Genomic DNA, 17,344 nt, shown 5'->3' on the forward strand with positions numbered 1-17,344 from the left:
CAAACGACTCAGGACAAGTGTGGTATTTACTGTATTTTTTAATCCACTGAAGTTAACACAGACTGGATCGAATAATAACGTTGGGGAGCTAGGATCTCCCCCAAATTCTGATTTGTCTACATAACATACATAACCAAGAGTATATCACTAGTTTGGAAGAGTGTGACAATGGTGCTCAACATCAAAAACTGAAAAACCATAACAAAAACAGAAAACCCTGCTGGCGTCTTACTACCGTGGCTTTGGAAACCAACACTTGACGTGGCGATAAATAAAGTATTGGTAGACGGGTTGAAGCAGAGCCTGGCAGAAGCAACAGCCGGGGGTTCTTTTGGTGGTCACTGATACTACCGCACACAGGACTGGGAGTCAACAACGTAGTTCAAGCAAAGGAGCGAGGGACTATCGGATATCTGAATTTCATTCACAACACTAATAGGGCTCGTAAGAGCCGCTAGTCTATCAACGATTTCATCGAGAACAACGGACACATCAGCAGCACACTGGAATGGATTCATATACAAACAGAAGCACCTTTCATCAGGTTGTTGTTTTTTTATCTCTTTTTAAAAGCGCACGTTTTTCTTCTCCAATTCTATCGCAGAACCTTCATAGATGCATGAGTCTAGTCTTGCAGTGTGCTATCATATCTTATAGAATAGGCAGGCAAGTAATTAGGTTTCAACGAATATCCTTAAAACATATCAATAATAATAATAGTCGTATCCGACACAAATCAAAGCCCCCTGCGACCTCTCAACAAACATATTCACCATTGGGGATCAGATGCAAAAACTACGGAGGTTTTATGACCGGAAAGTGATGGGTACGTAGCACCTGCTCATGTGGATGCGGGTTCGTTAGGATCAACTTATCTGTCCTCTGAACAGACACAGCATTGGTTGTATAGCACCAGGTGCAGAGAGCGTGGTTGGCAAACTAGGTGAGCGCTCGGTGCTGTGTGTTGGTTTTGTTGGGATGTCACTATGAACACACGTGTGTGGGGTTTGGAAACGCACAGAGCTCAAGCTTATGGTCTCTGAGCTGGAATAGAAAGACAAAACGAGTTAACATAAGAAAAGTGAATGCCCTGAAATGCTGCTAAAAAAAATGCTGCTAAAAATCAATAATGTGCCTTTTTTTGTGGTCACAGGTTCATAATAAAGAGTTAAGTTGAGTTTAACTGTAAATGTAATGCTAGAATACCATCTTTCAGTGCAACCCATGCACTACAACACGACTATGGTTTCAACATGGCTCAACAACAAAACAAACGTCACGATTATAACTAAAGAAAACCACAACTAGGTACCAGGGGGAATAAAGTCAATAAAACATGGCCTGTCTAGACACCATTGTAAGATCAATAACAGGTCAACGAAAGTTTCAGATTGTTCACAATTTCAGCACATTTTTGTTGGTCCTACGTTTGATTGAAAGAGGAAGTTGTACTTAAATAAACATATAAATAGAACAAGACAAGAGAATATTAAAAACACATTCTTTTGTTCAAACCACGGTGACACAAAATGTTTCCCTTCACTGACTCGATATTTCATCATTTTTTTTAACTTTCGAACCAAGAAGGCAACTACATGACGTACACGCAAAATAATATTTAAATGTAAACAATATCGTCAAGAAAAAAAAACGGTTAAGAACCTGAACAGAAAGATTAAAACAGAACCCCCTCTTTACACACGCCTTCTGGAAAAATTAACACCTTAGAAAACAAAAACGGAGGATTCAAAACCAAACCCAGTGGCTGAGTGCAGTGCATGATGATGGAGAGATGGGTTTATTACTTGGGGGAGGGGGGTAGATGGGAGGTGGTGGGGTGAGGTCGATGCAGGGGTAGATGCAGGGGTAGATGCAGGTGCGGGTGCGTTAGGGCGCAACAGTTTGTTGCGCGGACCAGGTGCGATGTGACAGTGGTTTTAAGTTGGCCGCCAGTCCCGCTGTCGCGTCGGCACCGCAGTGCCGTCGCGGGGGAGGGGGGGGGGGGGGGTCGGGGGCCTAGCCCAGGCTGGTGATGTTGGCCCGGCCACCGGGGGGCGCCACGATGCGCTGGGTGCTGCGGCGGGGGATGTTGTCGTCCACCTGGGCTCCTGCGGAATCAACGAGACGAAAGGAAGAGAAAACAAAACACGCGTTGATGAACGATGGGATCATCACCATGCCGACAGGGGCCGGCCACGCCCACAAGGTTGTGAGTCGGGACACACCGATACCGATACCAGCATTCGGACTCTGGCCCGATACTGTGCTCATGTACTCGTAAAGCCTTCTGACACAACCACGCGATGCCACTCTACACACCTTTAAGAGCCACTTTCTTTTTTGTGTGGCTTTTCGGACCTTATTGTACACCTCTATGGTGTGCGCGTGTTAGGATAGTGAAGCTCTGTCTGAGCAGCGGCTTCCCGGACACCTAAAGTATATTGCTACGGTGTATGGAGCATCATTAGTTTCACAACGGAACTAAAAAAGGAATCACTCAATTACTGTGGGCCGTTACCATGGTGATCACACAGCCCTCATCTTTCCCAGAGCCCTCAGCAGCGTTTTTGTGATGAGGGACTTTTTTTTTTTTTTCTTTTATCTTAGTACTCAATAATCATAGAAACATTTGCCTCACTGGCCCTTCAAACTATAATGGTATTATTAAGTACTCGTATCGGCGAGTACCCAAATGTAAGTACTTGGGTCTGAGAGAGATTGGAAGGTGGTGAGTGCAGGAGTACCCTAGCCCGGCTGTTGCCAGACCAAGATCAAATCGTAGATTGGGGAGGCTGCTGTCATTTTCTTCAGCACAAGAGGCGTGATCGACGGGCCTAGTTCAACCGACGCTGTACGCAATTGGCTGCTTGCCGTCGCTTCCCTGTCGTCATTGTTTTAAACCAGCCAATAGCGTGCCAGGGGGAAAAGCCAGCTTGGTGATGGTGAGGACCCTTCGGTAGCCTGGTCCTACCAGACTCTCGTACTTCAATTCATTTATACAGAGTCTGGACTTACTCAATTCACAAACGTTAACTCTCTTGAAGGCGGGTGTCTGTTGAAGTTTAAAGCTATTCGATCTGCTCAGTGCCACTCTGATCTGCCATAACCAATCGCTAATGTTTGGCTGGGAATCACGTTGCGCGCAGGCTGTAAACAAACCAAACACCCTGCGTGACGATGTCCGTCGACGAGAGCTGACTTTAACGTCTTTGATATCAGCCACTCCCTCTGTTCGCTGATTGGACGCAGAAAATTCAAACGGAGAAAACCCACTAACATACCGGCAGACCCAGACCTAGCACTGAAGGGAAATTCAAATTGAGCGGAAGTACTACTTAGGCGGGCGGAGCCAGGCTAGCCCTTCGGCAGGGCGAGCTCAGATCGCTGGCAGAAGGGGGCGGGGCCACCCGGTCTAGGAGTACCCACCAGACAGGCTGAAGCCGGACTGGTGCAGGTTCCTCATGGGCTGCGCAGCGCTCTGCTGGTGGTGCTGCTGCTGCTGCTGCTGGTGCTGCTGCTGCTGCTGCTGCTTCTGCTGCCTGGTGGGCGAGGTCTTGGCCGTGGACGTGGCCGACATCACCTTGGGGGAGGGGGCCACGTCACACACCGGCCCGTCGTACTGACCCCGGGGGACGCCGCGGAGCTCCGTCAGCTGGGGGGGAACACACCCGTCGACGGTTAGTGGGAGGAACACCACCCCCCACTGGTTGAGGACCAGTTAGTGGAGAAACCCCCCACTGGTTAACGACCAGTTAGTGGAGAAACACCACCACCCACTGGTTAACGACCAGTTAGTGGAGAAACACCACCACCCACTGGTTAATGACCAGTTAGTGGAGAAACACCACCCCCCACTGGTTAATGACCAGTTAGTGGATAACCCCCCCCCCCCACTGGACTGACGACCTGGTGATTCAAAGCACACCTACCTGGGGAGGTACTGGAATCCCCAGGGACCTCACGATACGACACGTTAAGATGTCTCGGGGCCGTTACAAATCTATAGACAAATACGTCACAGTACCCTCTGTGGGCCACACCTCACACAATACAGGACACCTCACACAATACAGGACACCTCACACAACACAGGACACCTCACACAACACAGGACACCTCACACAACACAGGACACCTCACACAATACAGGACACACCTCACACAATATAGGACACACCTTCCACAATACAGGACACACCTTCCACAATACAGGACACCTCACACAATACAGGCCACCTCACACAATACAGGCCACCTTCCACAATACAGGACACCTTCCGCAATACAGGACACCTTCCACAATACAGGACACCTTCCACAATACAGGACACCTCACACAATACAGGCCGACTTCCACAATACAGGATACCTTCATCAATACAGGCCACCTTCCACAATACAGGACACCTCACACAATACAGGACACCTCACACAATACAGGACACCTCACACAATACAGGACACACCTTCAACAATACAGGACACCTCACACAATACAGGACACCTCACACAATACAGGACACCTCACACAATACAGGCTGACTTCCACAATACAGGACACCTCACACAATACAGGCCGACTTCCACAATACAGGACACCTTCCACAATACAGGCCAGTACAGGCCGTCTTCTAGGCCCAATTATCCCGATTGTCAATAGGATAACATTAGCGCTCCCTTTAAAACACAATGACGTTCTAGAGGAAGCTGTTGGCGCGCTCACCCTGCTGCGGGCCTTGATCCTCTTGTACACGTGGTCGGGGAAGGCCTTGCGGGTGACGTAGCGTCCGCAGCCCTCGGTGGTGTGCAGGACGCCCTCCTCCAGCACCACCTTGCCCTGGCTGATCACCACCAGGGGGCCGCCGCGCACCTCCATGCCCTCGAAGATGTTGTGCTCCACGGACTGGGGGGGGGGGGGGGGGGAGTTAGAGCGGACGGCTTTTCAACCAATTATTTTTCGGGATCAAAACTTTTGCGCAGACTTGTGCGCGTAAGCACGACGGAATCAATGATACACCAGAGTCGGACCCTCGCCAACCAATCACACGATGAGACGGTGCTGATGAAAGCACATTTGATTTCTTCTCCCCGAACCAAGGTGTGATGCGTCATGTTCAGGTTGTGTCAGACCATGTGCATAATCTTTGTCGACGTGATCAAATACAATTTGTGGAAAGGGCAACAGTGACACACACACACACACACACACACACACACACACACACACACACACACACACACACACACACACACACACACACACACACACACACACACACACACGGGGGGTCCCCTCTCACCAGGTTGTGGGTCTTGGCCGAGATGATCTTGGAGACGTCGGGGTCCCAGAGCACCAGGTCGGCGTCCGAGCCCACGGCGATGCGCCCCTTGCGGGGGTACATGTTGAAGATCTTGGCCGCGTTGGTGCTGGTCACCGACACAAACTGGTTCTCGTCCATCTTCCCGGACACCTGGCGGGAACACAGGGGAGCGTCGGTTAACCACCGGACACGGGTAGAGTTGTTCCAATACCAGTCTCGGAAATTCGTCCGATACTGCCAAAAGAAAACCTCAACAAAAAATAAAATCGGTAGCGGCGAATACGCAAGTTTATGTTTCGACCCGATACCATCACATGTCTAGCTCTAGAAGTCGGAAGTCGGAATGGGAGACGCGTCATCTCCGACATACGCGTGTTCTCACTACCAGGTCGGAAAAGTATGGATGCTCACACTACACTATATCAATACAAATGTATAATTATAATTGTAAATGATCTAATTCTGTAAAAAACAATTTGTCAACAGTTAGTAAAGCGACTGGACATTGGCGTCATCTTAAGGGAACCCTTCAACAAGAACAAGTGCTAGTAGTAGTTCCCATGCTGGATGCTGTATCGGTATATAGTCTTGTATTGGCCGATACTCAAGTCCAGGAATCGGAAAGGAACAGACGGTATGGGCCCATCTGTCGACGTGGGTCCTCAGCGATGCGCTCCGCGGTCCTGAATCCCCAGGGGCTCTTACCACACACTTGTCCCAGATGAGAGACAGCCTCTCCTCCGTGCCGTTGGTGCCCTCCGGGATCAGGGTGAAGTCGTCCTTGCCCACGGCGCGCTGGGAGGTGGAGAAGGTGCAGTGGGCGCTGCCCGTCACCTGCAGGTCCCCGCTGACGAGGAGAAGGAGGAGACAACAGGACGGCAGTGAGCCCCTCATTCAGAGTGAGCGACCGCTCACCGCGGATCAATACTGTCTAGACACCGGAGTGGCCCGAGTTGATTAATAAAATAAACGAGCCGACTGGTCAGTAATCATGTCAGCATGTGCATCGGATTTTATATAACTGTCCATTGAGAGTTATGATGCGTGATCTCCCTACATTAACGGACACACCACTCCCTCTGTTGGGCAGTTAAAGCCACTACATCGTTTGTCATTTTTGACTAAAGTTATCCTTCACTCAGCTGAGCTTGATTGACCTGAAAGGACACCCTGAAAGAACACTCTGAAAGAACATCAAAGTGACATCAGCAGCACACCCTAGACATGACAGGGACATAAAAACACACACAAAGACACAATGATGTGACTTTAAACCCATCCCTGACAAGATTACACTTTATGCACTGCATTCATTTCATTCTTTTTATCAGCATGTGGCCTCGAATCTAGATCTAGAGCAGATTTTAACTTGTCCTCGGCAGAGGATATAGCCAATGATGTAGTGGAAGATATAGCACATGATGTGGAGGATATAGCAGAGGACGAAGCAGAGGATGTAACGGAGTCTGTAACAGAGGCTATAACAGAGGCTATAACAGAGGATGTAACAGAGGATGTAACAGAGGATGTAACAGAGGATGTAACAGAGGCTATAGCAGAGGATGTAACAGAGGATGTAACAGAGGATGCAACAGAGGCTGTAACAGAGGCTGTAACAGAGGCTGTAACAGTGGCTATATCAGAGGCTATATCAGAGGCTGTAACAGAGGCTATAGCAGAGGATGTAACAGAGGCTGTAACAGAGGCTGTAACAGAGGCTATAGCAGAGGATGTAACAGAGGCTGTAACAGAGGATGTAACAGAGGCTATAGAAGAGGACGTATGCGGGCCGGTCACCCACCAGGCGAGCAGAGAGTTGAGATAGTCGGGGGTGGTGGGGTCGGTGCTGAGCGGAGGGGAGGTGATGTAGGCCGCTGCCGTGGCCCAGTTCTTGCTCCAGTAGTGGGTGCCGTCCGTGCCCAGGCTGGCCGAGATGGGCTCCCCGTACACCACGGCGCCTGGCGGGGCGTGTCACGAGAGAACCCAAAGTCAGACGAGCCACGCATCGTCGGTAACGGCAGGAGGGGAGAAGTGCGGTCGTCATCGTTATTTCCGTTTTTTTCCCTCTCACCTTTTTTCCGGGCGCTGGCGATGACATCAGCGGAGCTCTTGCTCATGACCTTGGTGATGTAGAGGGGGCAGTTGGTCTGATTGGCCACCGTGACCGCACGATTCACTGCCTCCGCCTCCACCTGTTCACCAGGGAACACAGAAAGTGTGGCTTACACACCGGGGGACCGAAGGATCCGACGTGGTGCTCTACACATTCCCATAGACACTGTATCACTGTAAAAATATACAGTTTCCGGTTTTGTTTTACAAGGGACCTTCAGGGCTGTGCGGGTCCTGCACAAGTTTGAAGTTTAACTTGGATTTTTTTACGTGTGCTGCAATAGACCAGTGAAAACTCAATTCACTAATCTACCCTTTTCTCGTGTCCGATTTGATCCGATGCATCGAGAGAACGGGTTGGAGTGTTGACCGGAACCAGAAAACTTTGCCCGAATAATCAATATAAAAAATAAAAACTTTTAAACCCTGCACTCAAGGGACAATAGCAGCTCAAGGGATGGAGGGAATAAAGAGAAGACGGGGAGACGGAAATGATTCTAGAGGGCTCAACTGTAATTAAACGTATGATTGGCTGCCTTTATTGTTTAGAACCCAAGAGAAGGATTGCTGTTTTTTCTTTCGATCATCAGACAGAGAGTGAGTGAGTGAGTGAGTGAGTGAGTGAGTGAGTGAGTGAGTGAGTGAGTGAGTGAGTGAGTGAGTGAGTGAGTGAGTGAGTGAGTGAGTGAGTGAGTGAGTGAGTGAGTGAGTGAGTGAGTGAGTGAGTGAGTGAGTGTGTGTGTGTCAATAACTTCCAGCATATGCATCTCACCTTTACATTACCAGACCAATTATATTCTAGAGGCCAAAGATTGGTAGGGCTTTCACAGGGATATCATCTGCCTATGGACTGTGAAAGAACAATCTAAACTTTCTCTCAGAAAAGTTCTCCCTAACCAACCCTACTCCATTCCTCTGACCGTTTCTTATGTACCTTGGGAAAAAGCAATTTCCCCTGCCCCGGATGACCAAATGAATACAGAATTGAAGGGCAGTGGTTGGTTTTCCTCAGCATGGCTGTGCATTTGGGGTAGTTTTTCGTCCGTACGTCTACCGTCGTTTCTTACAGCAACACATCCCAAACATACTGCCTCTTATAGTCGTGTGCTTCAATTAATAAATCAATGGATCGCTGAAGGGATGGACGAGTTCTCACCTCTTCTGGGCGGCTCAGCGCGTGGCCCTCAGGCCCAGTGATGCCCAGATCCAGGATGCGACGCTGCTCCTAGAAGCCCAGAAAAGAGGTAGAAGGAACACAAACGACCACATGAATAAGAGACCCCAGAGCCGAGCCACGGGAGCAATTTCAATGATTTGACGTGAGCTTTCACTTACCTCAGCAATAATGTCGCCGTTCTCCGCGTGCACCTGGGCGATGGCCCCCAGGTCTCTGATCACACTGAACACCTCATACATCTGCCAGGGGGTAACAAACACTGAGTCAGGGCGTGGGTCACACACACACACACACACACACACACACACACACACACACACACACACACACACACACACACACACACACACACACACACACACACACACACACACACACACACACGTAAGAACAACAGCGACCAGTGAGCAAAGATTAGGTTAGCCAAGCATACCTCAGAGTCAGAAAGTTGGAAAACATCCTTATAGGCCAAATAGACCAGGAAAGAGTTGACACCTGAAGATAGACAGTTCAGGAGAGGAAGAGAAAGAGCCAAGGGAGCAATTAAGAGCCAGAAGCGGGAAAACATACAGAACCAAGTGCAGAGTAAAAGTTAGAGAGCTTCCACATCACAGAAGCTTCATTCTCTAAGTGTCAAGCTGTGCTTTGGAATTTAGGAGAATTGTTATTTTGATTTCAAGAAACATTATTTTTTTTGTGCAGGCATTCAACAGGCAAGAAGTATTAGCATGCATCGGTTTATATTGCTTCACGTCTTGTTAGCCACATGAACAAACAGCATTGAATCGAAGCATTTCCTTTGAAGGATCAGATCATGAAGTCAGAAAGAAGAAGAAGAAAAATAAAAAACACAGCAGGAGGATGCATGGTGTTTTTCAGCGTGTAGATAAGACTCCTTCTCCACCACCTGCTGGTCGAGCGCAGAGTGCTCAGCGAGCTGCCTACCGTGGTCCTTCACCAGGCTCTCCATCTCCTCCTGGATGCCCTTGTGCCACTCGGTGATGTCGACGTGCAGCGAGTAGTCGCAGCAGGACTTGCTGTCGGCCCATTCCCTCCACTGGTTGAAGGCGGCCATGAGGCCCACACCTCGCTCCGGCACCACGTGGTCAACTACACACACACACACACACACACACACACACACGTACAGTCAAACGACAGTACAAGGGAATCAAACTGTTGCACAGCGTGCACACACTCCCGTCCATGGCAAGCTGATGATCTCTGTGAGGGCTAGCTTTGTGTTCACGATCAAAGCAATGGTGGTGGTGGTGGTGGTGGTGGTGGCGGAGGCTGTGGGATATGTACCGATCATGGTGGTTCCCCCAGCCAGGGCAGCGCGGGTGCCCTGGTAGAAGTCGTCAGCGGAGACCATGCCTCGGTCCGGCATCTGGAAGCGCGTGTGCACATCGATGCCCCCAGGCATGACCATCTTCCCGTGGGCCTCGATGATCTTCACCCCCCCGGGAACAATCAGGTTTTCTCCGAGCTGCCTGAGAAAGAAAACAATTCCAGATGATTCATAGTGGAATGAAATGCAATTGATCATTGGTGACTATTTATAAAATAGTTTTCTATACTATTCCAAGACCATGCCGTGTTTCTTGAGTGCGATTCATCACACTTTCTCATGCAAAACTAATGTGGACATAATGTACCAGTTCAACCGTTCGGTCATCCATTCAAATAGCATATATATTTAGTATTAACATTAGAATATGCATGGGCCAAAGATATAATGAATTAGGATATGAAAATTGCATATGCATATTATAATAACTTTAGCTCATGCAAAGCAATGTTTAAATGGGGTTTTTGACAAGCGATTAAACTCACTTGATGACTCCATCCTCCATATAAATGTCTGCCATGAAAGACTGGTCATCGTTGACAATCTTGGCTCCTTTCACGAGAAGACGATCGCTCTAAAAGATAGAAACAGAAATCAGTGTTGTCCACGAATATTCACCTCCAACTAGTGCCTCATTTCAAATGTCTTGTTGGTTAGCACTCGTTCAGTCACTGTGGAGGAATATGGACCAGTGGATGGCAGCAAGACATGATGAGCCATCGGCCCAGAACAGGAAGAGTCACCACAAGGAAGGAACAGGCTATTTTTGAACAGACAGAGGAGAATCGAATGATGCAGTACAATACATCCTTTACATATTTAGCATGTCTTATTGTAAACACGATGAGCTTGTTTATCTGTTTGATTTGTATAAAGTCAAGTGAATAACAAGTCCTTTACAAGGGACTTGTTATTCACTTTTTGGACCATGGTCCAAAAATGAACTTTTAGAAAACAAGCAATTGTTAAATGTATCCATCATTGCCTGGGGGCAGGTGTTCATTCTTTGACCCCTGGGGGGTTGCCATCCCTCCCAGGGTATGGGGCCCCAGGTGCAACACAGTGGCCAAACCTCTCCTCTAATGGATACAAGAAGCCACCGGCCAAAACGTGGTTGCCAGGGGAAACCAGGAAAGGGTGCATTCCCAGACTAACCGACAATCCTTCATGAGCATCACAAACTACTTTGATCCGAATGATGGGAGGGAGAACACTGTGCATCGCAATCCATGAGGTTTGTGGAGAGAGGGTTGATGAAACAAAACGAGGCCTAATTCGAACCAAAGCCCGCTGGGAGGAACATGCTAGCGGTGGCCCTGATGGAGGGGAGAGAAGGACTACATTAGGCCCGGTAACCAGGTTGTATTGACTGATCCATCAGACCATTAGTGGTTTAAGTGGGTCATAGGAACCATCTCGATTCCTAACCTCAGTGACCCAGGAAACATTGTTTGGGCTGATGGCTTTTTTTCCCCTTTGCAAATGGCAGATAAGATGCACTGGATTGAAAATACCACTTCCGTTCATGCTATTAATGCAATGCATTTTTAATCATCAAATTTAAATCAAATTCTAACTTCTGTCATGGACATGGAGCAATGACTGTACATCCACTTCTTCAACAAGGATTTTAGAGAACCAATAGGTTAGCCATAAAAAGTGCGACAAGCCATGACTTAGCAACACAAGTATGTGGGTTTGTTGTTGAGGGATTTAGGCAGCAAACTACATTCTGCATAGAGATCGACAAGGCAAGACCTAATAGTAGGTGGTGTTTCTCCAGATGGGCTGAGTGCTCCCTCATGTCTCCAAGCCAAGTACTCTACCCTGTCTTAAGGGTACCCTGAGGCTGAAGCCCAGGTAGAACCAAATCCATATTATACCCGGGACCAGTGGCTACAGCTGATGTTACTACAGTATACACTTGTGTGGGAGATCCAACAGCTGCCATCATACAAAATACACCAGCCAGTCTGGAACTGGGGACCTTAGTATTCCCTTTTCCTTTCAATGGTTAACTTAAGTTGGAGTTATGCTATAAATATTCATAGTATTACAGCCCCTGCTATTAAAGCTGCATGACCACAGCGAACAGCAACCAGCTCTGGGATGGATATTTTCCAGTGACCTAGTTCGCAGAAGGGCTTTAACTTCTATTGGCAGGGATGCTATTTTCGATATAGTCGGATGGCCCATTGACGTATGAGTTGAAAAACAATGGGTTCAAAAACAATTGCATTTAATATACATCCGATTTGCTCGGAGAAGATGGCCTAAAGCACTCCGTTTGCAGCCATGGCGTTATCTGGAAATGCATCCGTTTTACGAACGAACGCCACTGTGGATGGTGCACAGTTGCAAGCTCAAGAATTGAAACGTTAAGAATGAGCATATGGGGCTGTTTGGTCGTCATCTTGCAGCTACACCCAACCAGCCAACGCTGCAGGTGCCAGCTTACTGCCGTCACCCCACGGTGAAGACACAGGCAGGGAAAACGAATGGTGCAAATGTTGCACCTAACTACATCACCAATGATTACTTCAGGCACAGTGGCCCGGCGGCCACTTCGCCACACCCAACTCATTATATAAGGTGTCATTGCTGTCAGATGGACGGCCGACTGTCGGCGTCGGGGGGCTGTGGCTAGCGGCGGTCGATGCACGGATAGAAGGGCTTAGCAGCGGCGGCTAGCGGGCTAATCCGTCGGGTGGCCATGTAATGGCTATGGTGGTCATGTTCATGTGGCCCAACCCCAGCGTGTTCACCAAGAAAAATGACAATAAAACCAGTAGTTTACCGTGATTCTCGGGATGTTTTTCTTGCCCTGGTACCCCGACATCTTGACGACCCCTCGGATGCGGCTGTATTTTCCCCACACTTGGTAACACGGACTAGCGCGTCCGGGAGGCGTTAGCTACCGATGGAAGGATTGGATGCTCTGGGTGCTCACCAGACGACGCCCCGGGGGAATACTTCTGGTTACGGTAGCTTTCAGACGTGGAGATGCTATTGGTCGAATGCGACGCCAACGTGAGCTGGTCTAAAGCTTTAGAAAACGCTATTTCGGGGGATTTATGGGGACGGGTCCCAGAAGACTGTGCAGGCAGCAGATAGCGAGAGCTACGAAGGCGAACCGCGCATGCGCAGTGCCCCGCCCTTCGATAGAGGCCTTCTTTGATCTTCTCATTTGACAATGACATATATTTTTTTGCACTCGTCTAATCACCTGCCAGTGGATCTTGTAGTCTAGAACCCATGCGATTGAAGTGATTCAAATAAAAATGTCATCAGACATTTTGGTAACACTTGTGGTTCCCCTCACAATTGTGAAGTGTCACCAAAATGTCTGATGTATTTTTCAAGTCTAGCTATTACTATTTAACTCTCAATTAAATAGGCATTCAATCATGTGTGTACGATAATAAAACTGGAACGACGAGGAAGAAGACTTTTATTTTTGTTTTGTTATGACCACAATATATGTACAATTGTAACACATCTCTCATCGTCAGCCATCTATTTCTGTCACTGCTAGAATAATAGATGACCTTTGTGAGGGCCCTGCCCTCCATATGACAATGTGCTTGGACTCTATGTAAAATAAGGCTACTAACATGACATGCCTAAAGAAAAGGTTAAATGTTGAACAAAAACAAGCTAGTGTCTGAGACATGCAAATTATTAGTTTGTGATTAGTCCTTCTCTTCCGTACCTGCAATTATAAGTGAATACATTTGCATGGCTACGATTTACAAAAGCTGTGATTAAAGAAAAAAAGCTTTTGGTTTTCCAACCCTTTTCTCTAATTTATAACATACAAAAACAAGACATTTAATTTGTGTAATATCAAAGGAATGGTAATTCTATCCGATTACAACTCTTTTTTAGCACAGAAAAATAATTATTTTTTCCATCAGAAACACACCTTCAAGACCAGTTTAGCAATTAGCAAACATTTGTTAAACTATACATAGAAGAGAAAAGTTAATTATAACTCAAACTGCAACAATTTATAAGCTGAACATTTCATATAAGTTAAGTCACAAGGTGTGTAATAAATTGAAAAGATCACAGCTTTAATTACTTTCACATCTACTTCAATACTTTAACATGTAAGACAATTTCAAAGTCTATCACCGATGTGCAGAGGTGATATACATATTTGGCACCCAAACATATTATATTATGGGTTAATGCAATAGTTGTATGCTGCAAAAAGTTGAATGGCCTTTCAAATGGTCTGTCAAACTTATTTTCGCATCTTATAGAGTTAGATGCAGCTGAACTCGTGCAAAACATTGACTCAGGAATACATAATTACAAATATTTTTGTCAAAATCATTGACAAAATCTGTAGAAATTCCATGCCCCTTTATTGACCTCCATCATCAAATAATCACTATTTTAGTTTTTTAGCTCAGCGCAAGAAAACAATAATATTGATTCGGTTTCGGAGGGATTTCACCTCCTTATAGCATTCTGCCCTATATAAAAGTTTGAGACAGTGGAACTACACAATGTGATTTATCCTACTAAACCTAGAAGCAGTCACAACTCAATGTGTGTAGGCAGAGCACTACAGGAGCACACTAAAGGTTGACCTAGACAGGATACAAAGAACATCAGAAGAGGATGTTTAAACGATTCGTAGACTGCGGGATTTATTCAACATCCAGGCACTGCTTTCGCTTTTACTCAGTAAGAGCTTGATGGCGATGTGGCGATTCTCTTCCCGATATAGACCCTGAGAGTAATAAACAGATTAAATTGATGAATTCAGAGAAATTAAAAGTAGGAAAATACATAAATTGATTGCTACTGCATCTTTGGCACTGTGACTGACCCAAGGCCGATAGCGATGATGTGTGAGAGGAGCAGGGAAGGGATGAAGACTTTGAGAAATTCCGCGGAGAACACGCCCCCTTTCTTCATCACGCCGCTCTTCCTCATACTGAGGGAGCCTGAACGCCTAGGATGCTTGAAGTGAAACTCCCTGAGGATAAACAACCGCTCAGTTATATCTCTTCTAGAACAACGCAGTAAAATAAACCACGAAACAAACCTAACAACTCAAATTAAACACCCATTTGAAACTGTAATTTGCAGCTTTTTTGTTGATTATAATTGATCAATAGACCAATGGAAGGGCCCTTACTTTGGAGGGATGTTTTCAGGTCTACTCGACCAGTCATTCACCCAGTCGTCACCGGTGTTCATCAGGATATCTTCCTCCCTATCCTTCTCTGCGTCCGCCTCCTCCTCCTCCTCAGACTGCAAGAGTATAAAACACAACGATCTGCAATGTGAAACGCTCAAAAACACGCATGGCTTCGTTCAAACCACCGTCACACAACCCCAACACCCAAGCACAAAACACAACAACCCTCCCTTGTCCCAGGTGGTTTGAGGCAGCAGCGCTGGTGTCTCTAGCTTACCTGGCTTCCCCTTGTGCTGGACATGTCCACATCAAAGGTGATCTGACCCTCGTCCTGGTCGTGGTCCGGGCTGGGCGGCCTGTGCGGACTGATGCGACACTTAATAATTAAGAAGACCAAACTCCCTACCACCCCCCTCCCCCATGTACAACGCCAGTCACCCTACCTGTTACAGGAGGAGCTGCTCTGGCTCGACTCATGCTGTGCATCCAGTAGTATCTTCTCCATGTCTCCATTGTGGATGGAGGAGGAGGAGGGCACATGCTCCAAGCCTCCTACCAAGCTCTCGTCCAGCTCCTCCGGAAGCACCCCCATGACGGACTCCCCGGCGTTCCCATTCAGCGGCTCAGGGGCGGGGGCTACTGAAGGAGGGGGTTGTGCCTCTGTGTTGCCATTGATTTCCAGTTCTACCCAAGAAACTGTGGAAAGCAAGAAAGTACCGTAGAGTGGTTGCGCAAGTACACTGGTATCAATGTTTATGGGTCAATGTTAGAGGCCAAGAGACATTGTTATTGTTGGTTTAACTTGATTGTCATTGAACTAATACAGACATATAACATGGTGAGGCACACTTAAACTTACCGCATATCAAGGTTTTAACCGTTAAGGAAAAAAAATGGTAAGGTTAGAAATCTGTAGTGACGATGCTGTTTATAAAGTATAGAACTAGTTACTATTGACATGAACAATTTTTATTGGTGGCATATTTGATGATCGGGTTTCGATCAACCAATAAGTCAAAATCTTGAACAAGCATAATGGCATATTTCTAGATATAAGAGTACGAACCCTGCTATTATTTCTTACGACTTCATAAACAAACATTTGTGCTACTGCCCTACACACAGCCTGCTTCCTTTAGCAGGAAATTGGGTTGCATAATCTTTGGACGCCACCAGCCTTGGCAGCGCCGATGGGAGTTTTTAATGAGTCAGTTAAAACCCAAAGCCCACCCAAAAGATACGACCGAGTGGTGTCACACACACACAACTAAAACACGAGTGGTCCAGGTTTGTGTTATTGCATAACTCATAGGCCATGCATTTCGTCGCCCCAGCCAGGACCCGTGACGTGGACGGCCCCGAAATAAAGAAACAACTAAAAGTCCTGGAAGGAATACCTCCTTGGACGTTACAAAGTGGACTTATTCTTTAGGAAAACGTTTAGTCACAGTTCTGCATCCGCAGCGTAAAATATGGCGCATCCCGAATGATGCATGTACATAAATGACCCACGAAATGGTACTAGAAACATTTCTGAAATGCAATTTCTTGCATGTTTTAGGAGATGAATAACAATTCACTAAATAAGCGGAAATGTTTTAGCAAACGCTATACAACTTATACATAGAACGCCATTTCAAACGAAATTGCGCTCATCTATTGTCCCAAAGTTGTTTTTATTTTCGGCTAGAGCCCGCCCATTACAGCTTCTCTTCTCTGGGTGGTTGAGACCCCAGACATCAAGCCCGCCATTGGTCAGTTCGACGCAACGTTTAGCCACGTCACAGCCCACCCCGCCCAGAAGAAGAAGAAATTCCATTCCCGATCGAACTTTTTCTCGATATCTCTCTTAAATGTGGTCGTCGCGAGTACCCTCCCTTCATGAAACATACAGGAGTAATGGTTCGCCCCCTCGGGTGTCAAAAGGCGGCCGCGGGCACCTACCTTGCAGTCCCGGCTCTCCGTTATTGTTTTGTTGAGCAGCAGCGGTAGACATGTTGACTACCAATGTTTAGCTTCTCTCCTACTCGGACTGTACGCATGCGCAGAACAACCCCTGGACTTTGGCTGCTGTTCAATTTACATTTATATAAAACAGTCTGCATTTAGATGGCCACATTTGTGCAGTGGTAAGGAGGTCTGAAGTTCACGGAAGAGCAATCAATACATTTATTTATTTATCAGATCACAGGATTATCATACTAACGAGTCAGCAGCATCCTGGC

General features: G+C 47.1%; 2 protein-coding genes across 3 annotated transcripts; both read right to left on the minus strand.

Moving 5' to 3' along the window:
* Window positions 1-20: 20 nt before the first annotated feature.
* dpysl2a (dihydropyrimidinase like 2a) lies at window positions 21-13,115 on the minus strand. Its single transcript, XM_030369490.1, has 14 exons — window positions 12,759-13,115; window positions 10,447-10,535; window positions 9,919-10,103; window positions 9,556-9,720; window positions 9,044-9,105; window positions 8,769-8,849; window positions 8,590-8,658; window positions 7,393-7,513; window positions 7,123-7,279; window positions 6,027-6,168; window positions 5,301-5,471; window positions 4,724-4,903; window positions 3,427-3,652; window positions 21-2,108 (listed from the first exon to the last, which is right to left on the minus strand). The coding sequence occupies exons 1-14, from the start codon at window positions 12,798-12,800 to the stop codon at window positions 2,017-2,019; spliced, it is 1,782 nt and encodes a 593-aa protein (XP_030225350.1). The 5' UTR covers window positions 12,801-13,115; the 3' UTR covers window positions 21-2,016.
* A 280-nt stretch (window positions 13,116-13,395) lies between these two features.
* On the minus strand, window positions 13,396-17,169 carry bnip3la (BCL2 interacting protein 3 like a). Of its 2 annotated transcripts, none has more exons than XM_030369495.1 (6): window positions 17,064-17,169; window positions 15,563-15,803; window positions 15,397-15,484; window positions 15,117-15,232; window positions 14,805-14,954; window positions 13,396-14,705 (listed from the first exon to the last, which is right to left on the minus strand). In XM_030369495.1, exons 1-6 carry the CDS (start codon window positions 17,113-17,115, stop codon window positions 14,657-14,659), a joined length of 696 nt encoding a protein of 231 aa, XP_030225355.1. In that variant the 5' UTR covers window positions 17,116-17,169; the 3' UTR covers window positions 13,396-14,656. The 2 variants fall into 2 exon arrangements, with proteins under 2 accessions (XP_030225355.1, XP_030225354.1); XM_030369494.1 differs by having other exon boundaries at window positions 15,563-15,815.
* Window positions 17,170-17,344: the final 175 nt, after the last annotated feature.

Source organism: Gadus morhua, chromosome 11 (genome assembly GCF_902167405.1).
Source record: "Gadus morhua chromosome 11, gadMor3.0, whole genome shotgun sequence".
Classification (NCBI taxonomy): domain Eukaryota; kingdom Metazoa; phylum Chordata; class Actinopteri; order Gadiformes; family Gadidae; genus Gadus; species Gadus morhua.

What these genes read in the sequence shown, in the direction of transcription:
- dpysl2a (XM_030369490.1), bottom strand. Translation starts at nt 12,800, where the DNA reads ATGTCGGGGTACCAGGGCAAGAAAAACATCCCGAGAATCACG. An exon ending in CTCAACTCTCTGCTCGCCTG is followed by an intron (nt 6,169 to 7,122) that starts GTGGGTGACCGG and finishes TCTCCTCGTCAG; the next exon opens with CGGGGACCTGCAGGTGACGG. An exon ending in GGATCAAGGCCCGCAGCAGG is followed by an intron (nt 3,653 to 4,723) that starts GTGAGCGCGCCA and finishes GTTCCCCCCCAG; the next exon opens with CTGACGGAGCTCCGCGGCGT.
- bnip3la (XM_030369494.1), bottom strand. Translation starts at nt 17,115, where the DNA reads ATGTCTACCGCTGCTGCTCAACAAAACAATAACGGAGAGCCGGGACTG. An exon ending in CCTGAAAACATCCCTCCAAA is followed by an intron (nt 14,955 to 15,116) that starts GTAAGGGCCCTT and finishes GTTTATCCTCAG; the next exon opens with GGAGTTTCACTTCAAGCATC. An exon ending in ATCATCGCTATCGGCCTTGG is followed by an intron (nt 14,706 to 14,804) that starts GTCAGTCACAGT and finishes TATTACTCTCAG; the next exon opens with GGTCTATATCGGGAAGAGAA.